The sequence below is a fragment of the Hippopotamus amphibius genome, chromosome 2, assembly GCF_030028045.1.
Source record: "Hippopotamus amphibius kiboko isolate mHipAmp2 chromosome 2, mHipAmp2.hap2, whole genome shotgun sequence".
NCBI classification, from domain to species: Eukaryota; Metazoa; Chordata; class Mammalia; order Artiodactyla; family Hippopotamidae; genus Hippopotamus; species Hippopotamus amphibius.
Genome location: NC_080187.1, coordinates 209,149,524 through 209,169,876, shown reverse-complemented (window position 1 = coordinate 209,169,876; position 20,353 = coordinate 209,149,524). Strand labels below are relative to the sequence as shown.

Sequence of the window (20,353 nt, the reverse complement as noted above, 5' to 3'; positions counted from 1 at the left end):
GGAACCCCTGCCTGATCTCTCTCTAGTGCGAAATGTCCTTTAATATACTTTAAAATCACCACACACCTCTTCTTTATATTACTTATAATACGTTCACATTTTCGTGTGACTACCTGGCCCCTAGATCTTAGGCTCCAAAAGAATCAGGACTTTTTTTTTCTCACTATGGCACTGCCAGTTTTCAGTACAGTGCATGGAATATAGCACGTATTCTATAAATTTCAAATGAATTAGTGAACAGACATCAGCTCATATCATCACAGTGTAATAATCAAAAATATTCCTAAATTGTGCCCAAAAAAGAATGCTAGCTAAGAAATTATAGAAAAGTTCAGAAACACACACAGGATAAACAAAAGCAAATATATAAATGGTGGCTTCAGAATTAGCATTTATTTAGTTAATGGTGGCTTTAGTAAATAACTGGCTACTTAAACTAAATATTTATTTCACACCACACAAATTTACAATGGATTAAATATTTAAAGATAAAACTCGAAACCTCAAAAATCAAGAAAAAAAAAATTTATTTAAGACTGGGAAGGCCAGACAGACTAAACTTGATGGAGGCTGAGAGGAAAGACTACAAAAAAACAAAACCATGCAAGCAAAACTAGAGATTACCATACTAAGTGAAGTAAGTCAGAAAGACAAATACCACATGATATCACTTATACACGGAATCTAAAATATGGCACAAATGAACCTATCTATGAGACAGAAACAGAATCAGGAACATAGAGAATACTGGTGGTTGCCAAGGGGAAGGGGGATGGGAGAGGGTAGGCTTGGGAGTTTGGGGTTAGCAAGTGCAAACTGGTATATATAGGATGGATAAACAACAAGGTCCTACTGTATAGCACAGGGAACTATATTCAATATCCTATGATAAACCATAATGGAAAAGAATATAAAAAAGAATGTATATTTATGTATAACTGAGTCACTTTGATGTACAGCAGTAATTAACATACTGTAATTCAACTATACTTCAGTAAAAAATAAATTTAAAAAAAAGAAGGAACAAAACTGGTTAAGATTTGGCTCCATAATAATTTAAATCTTCTACACATTAAATAATCACACAAATAAAAACAAAAGGCAATAAACAAGAAACATTTGCAACACGTGAAAGAGGGTTAAGTCAATATATAGAGAACTCATAAATAATAAAAAGGAAAACAGCAACAGAGAAACAGATATTGATATAATTTTTAAATGTCAATAATCACAAACATAAAATATGTCCAATCTCAGTAATAATTCAAGCAGTGTGGTAACCAATATTTACCTGCTAAAATTAATAGAGATTTTAAAGAAAATAAAACTCAGTGTTACCGTTCAATAGGCATGTGAATAAACACTGAAGGTCAGAGAATAAATCTGTACAACATCTTTTGGTACAGCAATCTGCCAATGTACACAAAATTTCTTTAAATTCTGATGCTCTTTGACTCAGCAATTTCACTTCTGCAAATTTACTCTAAGGAAATTACCATGTATCTATGCAAAGTTATAGCTATTAGGATGGTCTTCAAAATGTTCTTTGAAATAGTAATGAATCAACCAAATAAATGTTCAACAATAGGGAACAGGTTAAATTATGGATACTCATATTGGACTATGATGTAGCCAATTAAAATCATGCAGATGACAATTCACAGTAACCAGGACATGGAAGCAACCTAAATGCCCATCAACAGATGAATGGATAAAGAAGATGTGGCACATATATACAATGGAATATTACTCAGCCACAAAAAGGAATGAAATTGAGTTATTTGTAGTGAGGTAGATGGACCTAGAGTCTGTCATACAGAGTGAAGTAAGCCAGAAAGAGAAAAACAAATACTGTATGCTAATGCCTATCTATGGAATCTAAAAACAAAACAAAACAAAACAAAGCAAAACAAAAGGGTACTGATGAACCTAGGGAAAGGACAAGAAAAAAGATGGAGATGTAGAGAATGGCCTTGAGGAAATGGGGTTGGGGGTGGGGGGGCTAAGCTGGGATGACGTGAGAGGGTAGCATAGACATATATACACTACCAAATGGGAAACAGACAGCTAGTGGGAAGCAGCTGCACAACATAGGGAGATCAACTAGATGCTTGGTGATGACCTAGAGGGGTGAGATAGGGAGGATGGGAGGGAGGCTCAAGAGGGAGGGGATATGGGGACATATGTGTAAATACAGCTGATTCTCTCTGTTGTACAGTGAAAACTGCACAACATTGTAAAACAATTATACTCCAATACAGATCTGAGGGAAAAAATAAATAAAATAAAATCATGCAGATGAACATGAAATGACATAGGAAGATGTTTATGAAAACTACTGAGTGAACATTATCAGGTTATAAAACACTGGATACTGAATGATATGATTTTTTAAATGGGAACATGCTGAAAATTCATTGTGAGACAAAAATAAATCCTTTCGCAACTCATTTCATTTACATATAAGCTCAGGTAGCCATGGAGATTAACCATTCCTCATAATAAAAAAATCTGGTAGAAACAAAAATTTACTTACTCTTCCAATTTCTGCAGTCCAAGAAACAACAATGGTGTTTGGTACAGTTGTGGACAATCGGACAAGTGAGGTGATATTAATTGGTCGGCTGGGTCGCTTTGGTTCCACACCATTTTTAGTAGGTGGAAGATAACCCTAAAGATGAAATATAATTTATTTCTACTTATTATTTCCACAATCATCTCAACTTCCATTCCTTAAAAAAAAAAAATGCTACAAACTATACATTAGAAAATATGAGTATTTTTAATTAAAAGTAGAGAAGCAAACTTATATAAGTGTTTCTTGTATGTTTCTCTAAACAACCACACAGTCTCATTATAGGAAGCCTAAGAAAAATATTGGTGGTAGAACTCAAAAATCTCTAAAATTTAACAATCAGGTTGAATTCATAAAGAGCTTGGATAAGTATATAAGGATTATTTTAAAGGTAAACAATAACAGCCCCCATTCCTTTGTTAAAGGCACAGCATTCTTCAAATCTCTATTCTACCACAAGCTTCCAGAATAACATGAATATATCTGAGGTTTTTATTGAAACAATCTTTTCTTCCCAAAATTCAGTAAAACACTAAAGCTACCACACCCAACTCCAAGTCCTGGACTATGTCTCCATAGCTAATGTCACAGCTGTTAATTATACATAGTTGGTACAAGTGCTTCATTCAGTCACACGAATATATATCCAAAATAAAGATGTTTTCTTAATGAAAAACTATGATTAACAACAGCTGTGATGACTTATTTGCTAGCTATGTTGGCAATGCATTTAAAAAATAGCTTTTAGGACTTACTGGAAGGCTGCAAGGTTTTGTATTCACTTTCACACAAAGATTGGGTGGGAAGTGATCTTCTTGTGGACAACTGGTTTCTGATAAACAAAACCTAAACAATAAAGGACAAATTTAATTTCCTTTATTAAAGGATGACCTCATTAATATTTTTGTTCCATAACTAATCTAAAAGACGGTCAAACTTATTAACAAAAAACTATTAAAACTAGACATGTCACATGATGAATAAATGTATTTAAGCAGGTTCAAAATAAGTAATTCTGTCAATGGAAAGTTTCAGTGGTCACAACTACCAACCTGTAGTTGTCTTCATAATATTTCCAGTCATTTGTTCAAGCATGTTTTGGGGGGGGAGGAGGTGGGGAAATGCTCTGTGGTTGAATAAATTTGAGAAATTTTGAATCAAACAATTGTTTCCTCCATATAGAACTTCTCAGAGCTAGGCTAACAAGCACTGTAACTTTTTAAGAGGGAAATATTATAGTATTTCCCAAATTTATGTGTCTATGAAACATTTTTTTGGTTCTCAGCAGAATATACTGAAAATGCTAGAAGCCCATCCCAGGATCAAGTTCTGTCCACAAAGCAAGCCCAGGTACTCCATTATTCCCTGAAAACTGAAGATACTGAATAATAAAATTATTTGTATTATACTCACGTGTTTAGAATACTATTTTAGAAACTCACAAAAACATTTATTTCTAAGTTAAATGTGTTTTTTGGGAAAACCAAGGACAACTACATAATTTGTACATTCTCACTCCATTCTTATAAAGATCAAGAAATAAATGATTAATTTTCTATTTAAGACAATTATTCTTAATTACTTTCTTATTTCCAATACAGAGCTGCGGCTCATTCCACCTTCACAGAATGTTCACAGCACCTTTGAGTTACACGTTAAGAAGAACACCACCTCTGAATTTTGTGAAATGTTCATCATGCACGGACATCTCTCAACATCTTGATCTGCCTGCCATGGAATCTGTGTGAGGGCGCATCCACAAAATGGGACAATTTTCTACGTACAATTTTATGGGTGCATATATATGGTCATCTTTAAGCAGGGACAATCTATAGCGTCCATCAGACTCTCAAAGGGGCTAGAGATCCATAAAAAGGTTGAGAATTACTAATCTACAAAGATTTTCTCAAAATATACTTAGCAAACAGATGTCAAAGCCCACAAGATCATCTCTAACCCCAGCAGAACCTTCTATTACAGGCCAGTTCTTTATACTGCAACAGTACGAGGATGCCATAAGGTTTTAAATCAATTATTCCAATGCAGTGATAAATCAGAAACATGGACCTGGCTGCCTGAAGCTATAGAAAAACAACAATTTATATCACAAGTTGACTCCTATTCAATTAAGTAAAAAGTGAAAATCTAAATCACCCTTACAAACCAAAGGGGAAAAAGAGATTTTAAAAAGGGGGAACAACAGAAGAAAGTTTCTATATAAGAGTTCATGGGGGTGGGGAGGGGAAACAGATAAATGAAAACAGATTAGGAATCCAATAGAGAAAATACTGATCCTAATTCTGACCAAATTGTTTTAATGTTTTAGATAAAGACTTATAATTAGGATAGTAGAAGGTATACGCTCCCAACTTAATACACTGGGACTGCTGTGGGGAGTGAGGAGGGTGGGGATGACAGCAGTTTAGTAAAACACAAAGAATCACCTAACAGTTACAAAATATAATACAAAATGGTTCTTTTTTCATCCAGTTCTTGAGATAAATTTGAATTAAAAATGGCTAAGCCATTTTTAACCACCAAGGTTCCCTTAGAATCTTTGAAATGATCTTAGAAAGAAAACCTTTCTTTGGAATGTGAACCATACCTCTTGCTGCTTTAAAGAATGCATGTACATTAATACTAAGCATAGTAACTAGATCTTTTGTTCTAGAGCTATGGCTTCTAAACTTTATTTTAGTTGGAATACTCTCCGCAAATGAAAACTAACCCAGAAGTCAAACATGCAGAACAGATCGAAGCAGCATTACTTTGGTTCAGAGTGTGTGTATATGTGTGTGTCAGGTGGGGAAATTGGGGGTGTTGGGGGGAGAGAGGGTGGAATGGTAGCCAGAGGGTAGCCCTCTGACGGTGGCTGCAAGCAAAGCAGTCTGAAAACCCCTGTTTCAAAGGACAAAGTCAGGGACTTTCCTGGTGGCACAGTGGTTAAGCATCCACCTGCCAATGCAGAGGAACAGGTTCGATCCCTGGTCTGGGAAGATCCCATATGCTGTGGAGCAACTAAGCCCGTGTGCCACAACTACTAAGCCTGTGCACCTAGAACCCGTGCTCTGCAAAAAGGGAAGCCACTGCAATGAGAAGCCCACGCACTACAACGAAGAGTAGTCCCTGCTTGCAGCAACTAGAGAAAGCCCACGCGCAGCAACAAAGACCCAATGCAGCCAATAAATACATAAATAAATGTTTTCAAAAAAGGGACAAAGTCACATATCAGCATGAACAAAATGTAAACTATTGAGGCAGGAAGTAAAATATATTATAGCAATATGTAATTAATTATGAAGGCATAATATTTTAGTTCTTTAGTTTATTCAGTCATTATCATAGTCTGCCCCTGACAGAGGTTAAAGTACCTTTTACATAGAAACACCTTTGTCAGTGCCTTCCAAAACCAAGACCTCAATCTCTTCCCTGCTTCCTCAGTTTTCATCACACTATTTTTAAACATAGATCAGAGTTTTTCACATTATTCCAGGAAGCACTGAGCTGGTCCCTTTATCTCTTTTCTGATCTCCTAGTGTATTTATAACCTGTATATACAACTTAGTATCCAATTATTGAGACTGGGCTGTTTGACTTATCTTTCCCACTTTATGGGGAAAACAGCTTGTTGAGGAAAACAACTGTCTTGTATTTCCTCTTCTATCCCGATTGCAATAAGAACAGTGTGGGACACTTAGGTTTACAAAACAATAGCTACTGAGTAAAAAGAACAGCATAAGATGGTTTATGTAAGCAATGAGAGAGAGACATATTAACATAAAAGATCTTAGATATTCTTAGAAGAAATGGGCTAAGGAAAGAAACTGAATATGGGGCAGTAGCATGTTGGAAAATTTTCCCTTTGTCTTTATGAAACTATCAAGAGATGTTTCACATGGAATCTAAATTAAAGAGCATTTAAACTAATGGTTTAAAAATACAGGACAAAGCAAATTAGACTATTTTGGTTCTTGCTAGTCCATGAGACATTGCAGACTTAACCTAAGTATTAGCTCCTTAACTACAGTACAGTAGTTTGCTACTCACACAGATAAAGTCTTTGCTTTCATAAAACTTGGTACTTCTAAAGAGCTGATCACCATATTTAAACATATCATCAGTTGGAGCTTCTTAACCAACTGATGGCAACCAAAATAGAGAAATATGGTTAAATATATGGTACATGACTTGCTATATTAAAATCTAACTTGGATAGTAATTAAGATATATCATAACAGGAAAAGGTTTTCCCTTACCCAAACATCTAAACCCAATACTTTCAATATGTTTATTGAAAATTTGGTAGCTTTTTAAAAATCTTTAAGAAATATTAACTTTTAAACTTTGGATATATACTGTAGTCAACACTGTACCTTAACTGGACCTGCACTGTGAAGTCACATTTGGTCCCAGAAATATCCCTAGAAAAGACAGAGTAAGAACTACAATTATTTTAAAGACATACACAAGAAAGTGAATTCAAAGACACTGTTACTGCAGAAAGTATTTCAAATTTATCAGAAATAATAGTTCTTACGGTAACTAACACTATAATAGTATTGTCAATACTAGTATTTGCATGACAACAATACTCACCCAATACACTGTTTTAAACAGTCACTTATAGACAAAACTGGATTCAAAGATCAAACTGCAAATTACACTCAAAGACAACTTACATGGAACTACTGATTTGCTGCACTTGTTGTGGTGTCAATGCAAATGCAAAACAGGTTTCTCGAAAGCGCTGACTGTTGTCTGATGCTACAGAAGAAAACAATTATATTTTTAATTACCTTCAAATTCATCAATACAGAACACAACAGCAAACAAAACAACAAAAAACAATCATTCACATGCCTTTCATTAACTAGGACGGATTCTAGAGTTTAGATAACAAGTCAATTAAGGCACTGAAAAATGAGATATGTGCCAAATATCATACAGACATCTGCATTAAAAAGCACACTTGTATAAAAACATGCTGATATTAATTTTATTTAAAATAATATAAACCCATTTAAAGATACAAGATTTCTGAGCTAAGTAACAAACATATACATATACCTTGAGATCTGCGCAGGTGAGATGACAGCTGGACTTGAAGGCAAATTAAGAATTTTATCATCTCCCATTTAACTATACCATGCCAAGTTTTATACAATAAATATCATACACAGTTTCTCCTATGCTTAGATGAACTGACGTCAAAATGTGTCTGTGGTCACTATCTCAAAGGAGGAAAGGAGTTACAAGAAGAAGGGAAAGGAGAATGGAGAGAAGGGAGGGAGGGAAACAGAGGTGGGGAGAGAGAAAAGAGTGAGTGAGAACAGGCAGGAAAGCATGGGTCAGTGGAGACTAGGGATTCCTACAGGCTGTTGCTGTGAGCAACAATAGTTCTACTGGCTTTTAATACAGGTTATATATATATTTAAAATCAGCGGTCAATACTCCTCTTGTTCACTAATATTTCCTCAGTGCTAGGCACAAAGAAGCATTGAGTGACTGTTGAATGAACAAAAGACTGAAAATTAAGAAATACCAAATTAAATTACTTAAACTGTCCTTTTCCAGGATAATTTTCTAGAACAAATGGATCACTGAAAGTTATTACCAAGGAATTCCTGGCCTATGGGCCACTTAAACTGGTGCAGAAAAAGTAGCTGAACTTGGCCATTTCTTACCTGCAAGCGACACTGTTCCCCAGAACTACCACCAAACACAAATGCCAAGCTAAAAAAGCTGCATAAATGAGCTTTTTTATGAGAAAGAAATGCAGAAGAGCACCGCTGATCTATAATTTCATGTCAATACAGGAGTATTTTTTAAAGTCTACAATTGCGTTTCTGCTTTCTGTGATCTGGGAAGGTTTTTTCTTAAAGACTCTATCCCCAAGAAACAGTTACTAACTAGATAGCTATTTTAATCATGAAATATTAACCTGACAAAAGGCAGATAACCAAGGACCAGAACATCGAAAAGCAAACAGTTTCCTCTGCCAGGCAATGAAAGTAACTTCTTTGCTTCTTAAGAGGATATATCTCTATAAAGATTTTAGTCCGGTAGGCTGATTTAGATTTAGATTTCTGGCTCCATTCTAAAACAGTACTAAAATAATTTCCCAAGTACCAAAATTAATATTATTCTCTAGGCAGAATTTCAGATTCATTTTAGAAAAGATGAGTACAGTAAGTTTTGTACACGTACACACATAGAGATTTAAATAGAGAAGATATGGCTAAAATAGCAAGGCTGTTTCTTGAGTCACACATAGAAATCAGGTTTATTACTTAATACTAACTCCTTTTTACATCCTCTTTTATATATAGTAGATTGGAATGCTCATGGGGTTATTACTGTTCCCCTGGAAAAGCATCTTTTGTACTATTTGATTTTCAGGTTTAATTTTGCTATGAATGCCAGTGAATTTATAGTTTTGCTCTTAGATAACAGACTATTTAAAAACTTTTCTAGAAATTAATTAAGCTATCATTATCTCTTTCAGAAACGTTCAGGCCAAACAAATTCATGGAATCTTCACACTGAAAAATGAGTTTTACAAGTCATCCAAAATGATGACTTCCAATTTTGGGGGTATGCATCTCTGTGGGTACACAAGACAACCCACAGGAAAAAATACCTACCTGTAAAATAGAAGTTTTTAAAAGTTGAGATTTTCCATAAAATCTAATTCACAAAAATATCTAAAATTTTATGTCAAATCTTAACTTTTTCAACTTCCATTTTTTGTGTTTTATAACATATACAATATCAATATAGTAGTTTAACATATATGACATATATTTGGTATATGCTAAGTTATTTCACTGAAAGGTACAAATGATCAAATGAGCTTGGAGATCATTGATCTAGATAGAGTTCAACCTTCCTTTCAATTCTTCCATTTATACTTTGTTTCAACCCCTTTAGAGATGGGGGAAGAGTGGCCATTACCTTGTCAGGCAGGAGATGACTAGTGATGAACAGCATAGCTGTAAGAAAGCTTACAGCCCAACAGAGTAGCAGTTTAGTGGGCAGAGATGAGATCACACAGACTTGGATTTCAAACTGGTTTTACCACTTATTTGCCATGTGGCCTTAGGTACTTATCCACTCTGAGTCTGTTTTCTTCAATATTTAAACATAAACATACACAAACACAAAAACCCTCATAGGATTCTTTTAAATATAAATGAGGTAAGGTATTTAGAACAAGAACCAGTTTCCTTTTCTGTCTCCCTTCCTCCTTATGACCTTACACTGAATCAAAATACACAATTCTGTAACTCCCACCCACTAATGCCATATAGCATATCCAGTCATAGCCATTCTTCAAATATTTTAGACGGCATTAATGTACCTCTCTCTCTCTCTCCCCATTGACTCTTCCCACTGTACTTCAGGCAAGATTTTGGAATTACTCACCATTCTGATCTTTCTCCTCTGGACATACCCCAGGCTATCACACTTTTAAAGTGACAGCCAGAACTGAACACACTCTGTCATAGCATATATTAATTCTCCAAAATATTTGCTGCCCCTTTGTATTGGCCCTACCCCACAGGAGGTTTATGACCCAGAGCCACTGATGCCTTGCTCAATTAAATACGAATGGAAGTATACTACTTCAGAGCAGACCTTTAAGAACTATCCTTGAGTTTCAGTATCTTTCCTTCCAGTCTGCCTTGATTCTAGAGTGGAGGGTACATAGAGCAGAGCCACAACCAATTTGCAGCTAATACGAATGTGAGTCAAAAATTATCCACACTCTGGCTGTAGAACTTATCATAATTTAACTTTTAGAAAAGACAAATACATTTTTCAACATATTCTCCTTGCTTTTCAATACACTTTGTCCATCTGTCAAGCTTTGGTATTCCCTCATTAAAAAATGTTTTAGGCTGAGCTGCGAGCCACAGATGCACCGCTGTCTTCACTTCTTCATCAGAAGTGAATCTTCATTCTCATAGGGCTACTTTCAGTGGACCAAACAGGTGAAAGTCTGATGGAGCAAGATTAGGACTATAGGGAGAACGCTTTAACACCTCAAAACGAAGTAATCCATGACAGACTAAGGTTTCAAAAAGTTTGTGAGATGGGTACTGAAACAACTCAAGAAAGAGAATTGTTTGGATATCTGCAAACAAAATTTGCAGATACTCTAAGGAAGGTGAAAGTTTCTTAAAGAGAATCATTACTGGTGATGAGACACAGATTCATCACTATGAGCCTGAAAATAAATGGCAGAGTATGGAATGGAAACATCCTCAATTGCCGACCAAGAAAAGGTCCAAAGTCAACCATCAGCTGGAAAATTTATGCTTACAGTTTTCTGGGATCCTCAAGGGCCAGTATTGGAATATTATCAGGAAAAAGGTTCAACAATCAACAGTGCTCATTACAGTGAGATGCTTATTGAAGAGCTGAGGCCTAAACTTTGGATTAAATGCAGAGGACTGCTATCCAAGGGCGCTGTGATCTTGCATGATGATGCACATCCACACACTTCTGCCCACACTGTCAACGCTGCAAAAACTTCGTTTTGAGGTGTTAAAGCATCTTCCCTGTAATCCTGATCTTGCTCCATTGGACTTTCACCTGTTTGGTCCCCTGAAAGCAGCCCTATGAGGACGAAGATTCCTTCTTTTTTTTATTATTATTTTTTTTATTTTATTGGCTGTGTTGGGTCTTTGTTGCTCTGTGCAGGCTTTCTTTAGTTGCAGCAAGTGGGGGCTACTCTTCGTTGTGGTGTGCAGGCTCCTCATTGCCGTGGACTCTCTTGCTGTGGAGCATGGGCTCTAAAGCGCAGGCTCAATAGTTGTGGCACACAGGCTTAGTTGCTCCACAGCATGTGGGATCTTCCTGGAGCAGGGATTGAACCCATGTCCCCTGCACTGGCAGGCAGACTCTTAACCACTGCGCCACCTAGGAAGCCCTGAAGATTCACTTCTGATGAAGAAGTGAAGACAGTGATGCATTCGTGGCTCACAGCTCAGCCTAAAACATTTTTTAACAAGGGAATATGAAAGCTTGTTGACAGATGGACAAAGTGTATTGAAAAGCAAGGAGATTATGTTGAAAAATGATGTATTTGTCTTTTCTAAAAGTTAATTACAGGGGCTTCCTAGGTAGCACAGTGGTTGAGAATCCACCTGCCAATGCAGGGGACACGGGTTTGATCCCTGCTTCAGGAAGATCCCACATTCTGCGGAGCAACTAAGCCTGTGCGCCCCCCACCCCCACACACAAGTTAATTACAATAAATTCTACAGCCAGAGTGTGGATAATTTTTGACTCACCCTTGTAATGTAAATGAAAAATAAATCTTTGTTGTTTGCCATTGAAACTGATGATTGGACTTCCTAGGTGGCGCAGTGGTTAAGAATCCGCCTGCCAATGCAGGGGACACGGGTTCCATTCTTGCCCCTGGAAGATTCCACATGCCTCAGAGCAACTAAGCTCGTGTGCCACAACTACTGAGCCTGTGCTCTAGAGCCCGTGAGCCACAACTACTGAGCCTGTGTGCCACAACTACCAAAGCCCACATGCCTAGAGCCCGAGCTCCGCAACAAGAGAAGGCACTGCAATGAGGAACCTATGCACTGCAAGAAGAGTAGCCCCCACTCGCTACAACTAGAGAAAGCCTGTGTGCAGCAATGAAGACCCAATGCAGCCAACAAAATTAATTAATTAATTTAAAAAAACTGATGATTGCTTGTAAGCTGACTGATTATTCCAGATGTGATATGACAAGAACAATATTTTTTATCAACAGCTACCATCTACTATTGTTAATCCACACAACAATCATAAAGAAATCTACTCTTTTTTCAGATTTACAAATTGAAGTTCAAAGTAGTTATGCAACTGTCAAGGCCTCATACTAGGTAAGCAGAACCCGAACTGGAACTCATCTGCATATTTCCAAAGCCCATGCTCTTCTCATAACATAGGTCTATTAGCTCCCCTGATCTAAGTGTTGTACTTCTATTAATGCAGCCTAGCATTATACTGGATCATAGAAAACAGGAAAAGAATTACCCACTATACCCTCATCATAACTGCTTGTCATTTTTACGTATTTCTTTCCAATCAAATTATACATACAACTTGAAAGTCTCGCTTTAAAATAATTATTCTTATTACATTTTCAATTACAATCTCTATCACCATATTTTAATTATTGCATTGTATTCTATCTATGGGGTATATGAAAATTTTAATTACTCCCTGATTAGCCATTTAGGTTTCTCTAATTTTTCATTATTTGAAACGACTCTTGTGTACAGGCTTATATGTTTGTTTTTTGGAAGGGGGGTAGTTATTATTTTCTTTGGATCAATTCCCAGATGTGGGTTTTCTGGGTCAAAAAGTATGGAGATTTTTAAAAAATGAATCTTAACATATCACAAGAGTGGTTTTCAAATGCTTGTAACACCATATGTAAGATCATTAGCAATTTGTGCATCTACTAACTGCATCCCACTCTGGCCTGCATGGGAGTTGTTGCTAATTTAATGGGTGGATCTGGGTAACTCCTTAGTAGTTTAATTTGTATTAAGAATTTTTTTCCTATTTTTAACTTCCTATTTAGTTAATTATCCAGTTCTTGTCCTATGCCCATTTTTACATTTGCATAAGAGTTTCATATATAAAAAATACTGACCCTGTGGAAATTTCCTGCAAATATTTCCCCCAGTCTGTTATAATTTTTCATTTTGGCTACAGTTTTGGGTGATATAAATGTTGAGTTTTATGTAGCCTAATCTGTCAACCACCTTCTTTGTAAATTCATGTTGTTCTTAGGTTCAATCAGTACACAATTCAATTCTTTGGTTTGCTGTTTCTATGTAATTAATTATCAATCCATCTGGAACTTAATTTAGTATGTGATATTTTTTAAAAATCTAAATTTTTGTTTCTCCAAATTGCTTAGTTATACTAACACCATTTGTTAAATAATCCTTCTTCCCTATGGATATGCGTGCTTCCTTTATCACATATTAAATCCTTATACCCAATGTGTTCCATCTCCAGGCTATTTTTTAAGTGATCTTTTTTATCCCAGTGCTGGCACTCTATTTTTTAACTGTTATAGTTTCAGAATGTTTTAATATCTTCTATTAGGTTTCCCTCCACCCATTCTTCTTTTTTCAAAATTTTAACATCAACTCAGATGTTTTATCATCTAGATAAACTGCTGAATCCTTCTGTCATGATTCTCAAAGCTCAACGGTATTTTGAGTAGAATTACAATAACCCCTGAATTTTCAGAGCTGCCGTCTTTATATCTTTACATCTTTAATGTTCCCATTCTGGAGTACTGTATCTGTGTCCATTTATTCATATTCTTAAGGTTTTGTCATTTTCATCATATAAATTAGTCACACAGTTCCCATTAAGATTATTCTTATGCAAAATATCAATCAATAGGGGAATGACTGACTAAACATTCATATAATGGAACACTCTAACCAAAAAAATAGAGAAAAATCAACAACACCAGAAGTTAGTTTCTTTTTGAAGATCAATAAAAGTGATATCCCCTAGCCAGACTACTAAGGAAAAGAAGAAAAGACACAAATAAGAATAAGGAATAAGGGCAACATCACTACAGATTCTATAGATAATAAAAGCATACAAAAGATATCATGAACACCTTTCAGCCAAAAACTGACAACTTAGAAAAAACAGACAAATTTCTTGAAAAACAAAAACTACCAAGAGTACTCAAGAAGAAACAGATAACCTGAATAGCCCTATACCTAGTTTGAAAATTGAATTTGTAGTTAAATATCTTTCCTGAAAGAAAAGTCTAGGCCCAGATGTTTGCTCTGTGGAATTCTACCAAATATTTAAGAAAGAAATAGCACCAATTCTACATAAATTGTTTCAAAAAACTGAAGAATTCTATCAAACATTTAAGCAAGGAGTAATACAAATTCTAACCAAACTCTTACCCCCAAATTAAAAAGAAAATATTTCACAACTTACTCTATGAGGAGAGTATTACTCCAGTACCAAAACAAGACGAAGACATTAAAAGAAAATTACCAACTCTTAACTCTCATAAACATAAATACAAACATTCTTAACAGAAATTTAACAAATCAAATCAAATCAAACTATATAAAAAAAGGATAATACATCATAACCAAGAGAGATTTATCCCAAGAATGAAGGGTTGGTTCAACATTCAAGTCGCTAGATTAACAAACTAAAAAAGAAACAACATATTGTCATTTCAATAGATGTAGAAAAAGCATCTGACAAAAATTTAACATCCATTCCTGATTTAAAAAAAGCTCTCAGCAAACCAGGAATAGAAGTGAACTACCTCAACCCAATAAAGTACTTCTCTGAAATATTTACAGCCAACATTATACTTAAAGATGAAAGACTAAAGAATTAGAAACAAGGCAATGATATCCACTCATCATTTCTATTCAACAATGTACTAGAGAGTCTTGCCAGTGCAACAAGGGAAGAAAAAGATATAAAAAACATCAGGATTGGAAAATAACTAAAACTGTCTATCCATAGACAATATGATGATCTATACAGAAAATCTGATAGAGTCTATCAAAAGGTATTACAATAAGTGAGTTTAGTAGGGTAACAATGATATACAAAAACCTGTGCTATTTCTATAAATTAGCAGCAAACAATAAGAAATGGAAATTTTAAAAACACATTTATAGTAGCATCCCCTCAAAATAAATACTTAGGGATAAATCTGACAAAAAATGGGCTAGACCTGTGCAAATATTGCTCAGCGAAATTAAGGACCCAAATAAATGAAGAGATAGACAGTGTTCATGGATCAGAACACGCAATGCTGTTAAGATATCAGTTGTTTCAAAACTGATCTATAGATTCAATGTAATCCAATCAAAATTCTATAGCTAGTTTTTTGTTTTTTAAGAAACTGACAGGTGCTTGTAAACATCACGTGGAAATACAAAGGACCTAGAAGAGCTAAAACAACTTTGAAAAAGAAGAGCAACGCTAGAGGGCTAATACCACCTGATTTCAAAATTTACTATTTACTACTATAAAGCTACAGTAATTAAGACAGTGTGATGTTGGTGTCAAGGTAAAGAAATAGATCTATAAAGCAGAATACAGAATCTCGAAATATACCCACATATATATGAACAATTGATTTTTGACAAAGATGCAAAGGCAATTTAGTTGAAAAAGAACAATCTTTTCAATGAATGGTGCCACAACTGGATACCCATATGCAGTGGGAGGAAAAGTGCTTTTGAATTATAGTATACCATATGCAAAAAGTAACACAAAGTAGATCGTAAGTGACATGAGAGAAAATGGTAGAGTAGCAAGCTCCAGGAGTTAGTTCTTCCTCCTCCAAAACAACCATTAAGCTAGGGGGAAAAAAATAAGAATCAATTATTTCAGAACTCTGAATCTGATCAGACACTTACAGCAACCAGGGGAATGCTTGATGAAGAATGAGACTACTGAATTTGTTGAGAGAGCTGTTGTCAGTGATCTAGCAATTATCCCCTATTCCTCAGCCCCACTGTATCTATAGGAACTGTGGCCTGCCATCTATCACAAGATTTAAAGAGATGTATTCACTTTTTTGGGGGGCGGGGGGGGGGAAGGTGAGGGGGTGATTGGATGTTTGGAGAAATCTCCATCAGATCACCAGCTGACTAAAGTGACAATGGAAGAGAAACTTCACAGATCACACACAAGGAATACGGACTTTGCAAAAATAATATAGTAAAGTCACTATAGTCCTCTTGCAGATCTAGCTTCAGTTTCTTGCTGAGGGTCACTAAGTTGCTGAAGACCTCTTTGGATTCCTCATCCACCTTCTCAAATCCACAAAAATCGTGAACAAACTGTGGGCAATGGTTCTTCCAAACCCCATTCATGGTGATGGCAGTAACCTCATGCCAAGACAAGTCAATGTTTTTTTACGGCCTTGTAGATGTTACAGTCCTTCCAAAACTGCTGCAAGGTTGTTCCTGATCTGCACTTGCCTTTACTGCCTGACAAAAAGTGTGGCATATATAATATTTCTTGAAAGTCGCTATAACTCCTTGGTCCATAGGTTGGATGAGTGACGTAGTAGTTGGTGACAGATACACTACTTTGACGTTGGGATGAAAGTCGTCCATGAATGGGGGTGGCCCAGAGCATTGTCGAGCAGCGCAAGAATGCTGAATGGGACATCCTTCTCCAAGCAATATTTCTCTACCTCCGGGATAAAGCTGTGGAAAAACCCGTTCTGGAAAATGGCCTGTGTAACCCAGGCTTTGGGATTACTCTTCTATACAACAGGAAGAGAGCCTTTGGCTATGTTTTTAAGGTCTCTTGAGTTCTCTGAATGATAAACTAAGAGAGGCTTCAGCTTTATACAGCCAGAAGCATTGCCACCAAACAGTTAGCCTTTCCTTTGCTGCTTTATCGCCTGGCATCAACTTTTCCTCCTTACTGCTGTAACTTTAGTCTGGCATCCTCTTCCAGTACAGACCTGTCTCATCCACATTAAAAACCTGCTGGGTAAATACTTGCCTTCATCAATAATTTCTCGAAGCATTTCAGGAAATTCCCAGGCAGCTACCATATCTGCACTTGCTGCTTCGTCACTTATTTTTATGTTGTGAAGGTTGTCTCTAGCCTTGAACTGATGAAACCAGCCATGGCTGGCATTAAAGATGCGCCCTCTGATTCCTTGCAGTGTTTCTTCAAGTCTTCATAAAGGCTTTTAGTTTTCTCTTGAATCAGCATTAAGCTGAGCAGGACTCAATGCTGATGCTCATCCTGCATCCAAACATTGAGAAGTTTCTCCACCTCCTCCACCACTTTTTCACTCCTCTTCAATATTATTGATATTGTTGACATCATTGGCACAGCAGACTTCACATTCCATGATCTTGTCCTTGTACTTTAGAATTGTGCCAATGATTAAACGATTCATGTTATAAGAACCAGCAACGTCTACCATCGTTTTGCCTTGCTCCACTCTTTCAATTATTTTCACTTTTGTTTCCATCGTTATCCTCTGGCGCTTCTTAGCAGTGCCAGCTACATCACTGCTGCTTTTACACTTGCTTCCAGACATCTTGAACTTGAAATAAAGATACTGTACTACAGTACTCTGTACACTACTGCACAGTAAAGTACACAAAAACACCACCCCTTGTAGAGGATGCATGCACATGACAATGTATGCCAGACACAGGAACTAACGTGACTGGACAAGCAAACGCACGTTCGCATCTTTGAAAGTTCACAACTTGAAGGTTTGTATGTAGGGGATTTACTGTACACAAAACCAGAACCACTTCAAACTGACAAGGATGGCTATAATTAAAAACAAAACAGAGGGCTTCCTAGGTGGCGCAGTGGTTAAGAATCCGCCTGCCAATGCGGAGGTCACGGGTTTGATCCCAGCTCCAGGAAGATCCTACATGCCGCGGAGCAGCTAAGCCCGTGAGCCAAAAACAAAACAAAACAAAACAGAAAATAACAAGTGATTGGTGAGGATACGGAGAAACTGGAACCCCTCATACACTGATGACAGGAACACTAAAATGGTGCAGATGCCATGGAAAACAATTTGGCAGTTCCCCCAAAAGTAACACACAGAATTAAGACTCAGAAATTCCACTCCTAAGTACATACTACCACAAAGAAATGAAAGCAGGGACTCAGATACCTGAATGCCAATGTCCATAATAGCTTTATTCATAATAGTCAAAAGGTAAAAGAAACTCAAGTGTCCATCAACAGATGAATGGATAAACAAAATATGGTATATCCATACAAAAGAATAAATTATTCAGCCATAAAAAGGAACAAGGTTCTGATACATGCTACAACATGGATGAACCTTGAAAATACTATGCTAAGTGAAATAAGGCAGACACAAAAGAGCGAGTATTAAATGATTCCACTTATATATCTAGAATGGGCAAATTCATAGAGACATAAAGTAGACTAGGGAATCCTAGGGGCTGAAGGGAAGGATAAATGGGAAGTTATTGCTCAATGGGTATAAAGTTATTGTTTGGGGTGATATAAATTTGAAAATGCAGTGGTAATCATTGCACAACATCATGAATGTATTTAAATACACTGAATTATATACTTAAAAAGTATAAAATGACAAATTTTATTTATATTATATATTACTACAATAAAAGATTAATAGGTCCTAGACCTAAATGTAAAATCTAAAACTACAAAACATCTAGAAGAATATATAAAAGAAAATTTTTGTGACCTTGGGTTAGGTAAAGATTTATTTTTTTAAAAAAATTATTTTATTGAAGTATAGTTGATTCACAATGTTGTTTCAATTTCTGCTGTATAGCAAAATGATTCAGTTATTTATACACACAAACACACACTCACATTCTTTTTCCTTATGGTTTATCACAGGACATTGAATAGTTTCCTGTGCTACACAGTAGGACCTTGTTGTTTATCCATTCTACACGTAATAGTTTTCATCTGCTAATCCCAAATTCCCAATCCAGGGATGGATTGGGATTAGAGATTTCTTTAATTGTGCACTCCCAAAGCACAATCTTTTTTTTAATTGATGAATTGGATTTCATCAAAATTAAGAACTTATGCTCTTAGAAAGACTGTCAAAAAATAAAAATAAAAAGAGAAGACACAGTCTGGAAGTAAATATTTACAACTCACATATCCATTAAAGAACCTGTAGCCAGAATATATAAAGAACTCTTGGAAGTCACTAACAAGAAAGCAAACAACATAAAATTTGAAATGTGCAAAAGATCTGAACAGACACCTCACCAAAGAAGAAAATATATGGATGCCAAAAAAAATCACATTATAAGATTTCAACATCCTTAGTCTGTGGGAAACGCAAATTAAAACTGCAATAAGAGAAATAGAGACCCAACCCAGATGTAGAGAACAAACATGTGGAGACCAAGTGGGGAAAGTGGGGAGGGTTGGGAGGGAATGAATTGGGAGACTGGGATATCAAATTGTATACTCTAAACATATGCAGTTTATTGTATGTTAACAGTATCTCAAAAGTTCTTAAAAAAAAAACTGCAATGAGATACACATCTATTAAAATGTCTAAAATCTTTAAAATGACAATACCAAGTGTTGACAAGGATGGGGAGCAACTGCAAAGTTCACATGCTGCAGATGAGAATGTAAAATTGCCTAAAACTTTAAAAAATAGTTTGGCGTTGCTTAGAAAGTTAAACCTGTATCTATCATTTGACCTACTTATTCCACTGTAATTTACCCAAGAAAAATATAAGCATATAATTATACAAAGACTTGAGCCCAAATTTTCATAGCAGCTTTGTTCTCAACAGCCAAAAACTGGAAACAACTCAAATGTCTATCAATGGGTGAACGAATAAATAGTATTATATTCATACAGTGAAATACCACTCAGCAATAAAAAGCAACAAACTACCAATACTGCAACATGGATAACCCTTAGAATATAATCTTGAGTAAAAGAAGTCAGACCTCGCCCCCCTCCCATCTCAAAAAAAAAAAAAAAAAAAAAAAAAAGAGTATCTATTCCATGATACCTTTGTATAAAATTTAAAAAATGCAAACTGATCTATAGTGACAGAAAACACATCTAATCTAGGGGCTGGGTGGGAATGGAAGGGGCAGCAGGAAGGAATTACTAATGGGATGAGGAAACTTTGGGGAGTGATGGGATATGTTCATTATTGTTATTATGATAGTGATTTCACATAGTCAAAATGTATTAAATTGTACATTTCAAGT

At 35.9% G+C, this 20,353-nt stretch overlaps 1 protein-coding gene across 2 annotated transcripts in view; it reads right to left on the bottom strand.

Moving 5' to 3' along the window:
* Nucleotides 1-20,353, bottom strand: part of PIAS1 (protein inhibitor of activated STAT 1) — a 127,926-nt gene that overhangs the window by 38,628 nt on the left and 68,945 nt on the right. For both annotated transcript variants that reach the window (XM_057723026.1, XM_057723027.1), the window contains exons 3-6: nucleotides 7,255-7,339; nucleotides 6,949-6,996; nucleotides 3,331-3,421; nucleotides 2,537-2,671 (exon numbers count right to left, since the gene is read on the bottom strand). In XM_057723026.1, coding sequence (XP_057579009.1) covers nucleotides 2,537-2,671; nucleotides 3,331-3,421; nucleotides 6,949-6,996; nucleotides 7,255-7,339 — 359 coding nt within the window. The remainder of the gene's footprint in view (nucleotides 1-2,536; nucleotides 2,672-3,330; nucleotides 3,422-6,948; nucleotides 6,997-7,254; nucleotides 7,340-20,353) is intronic.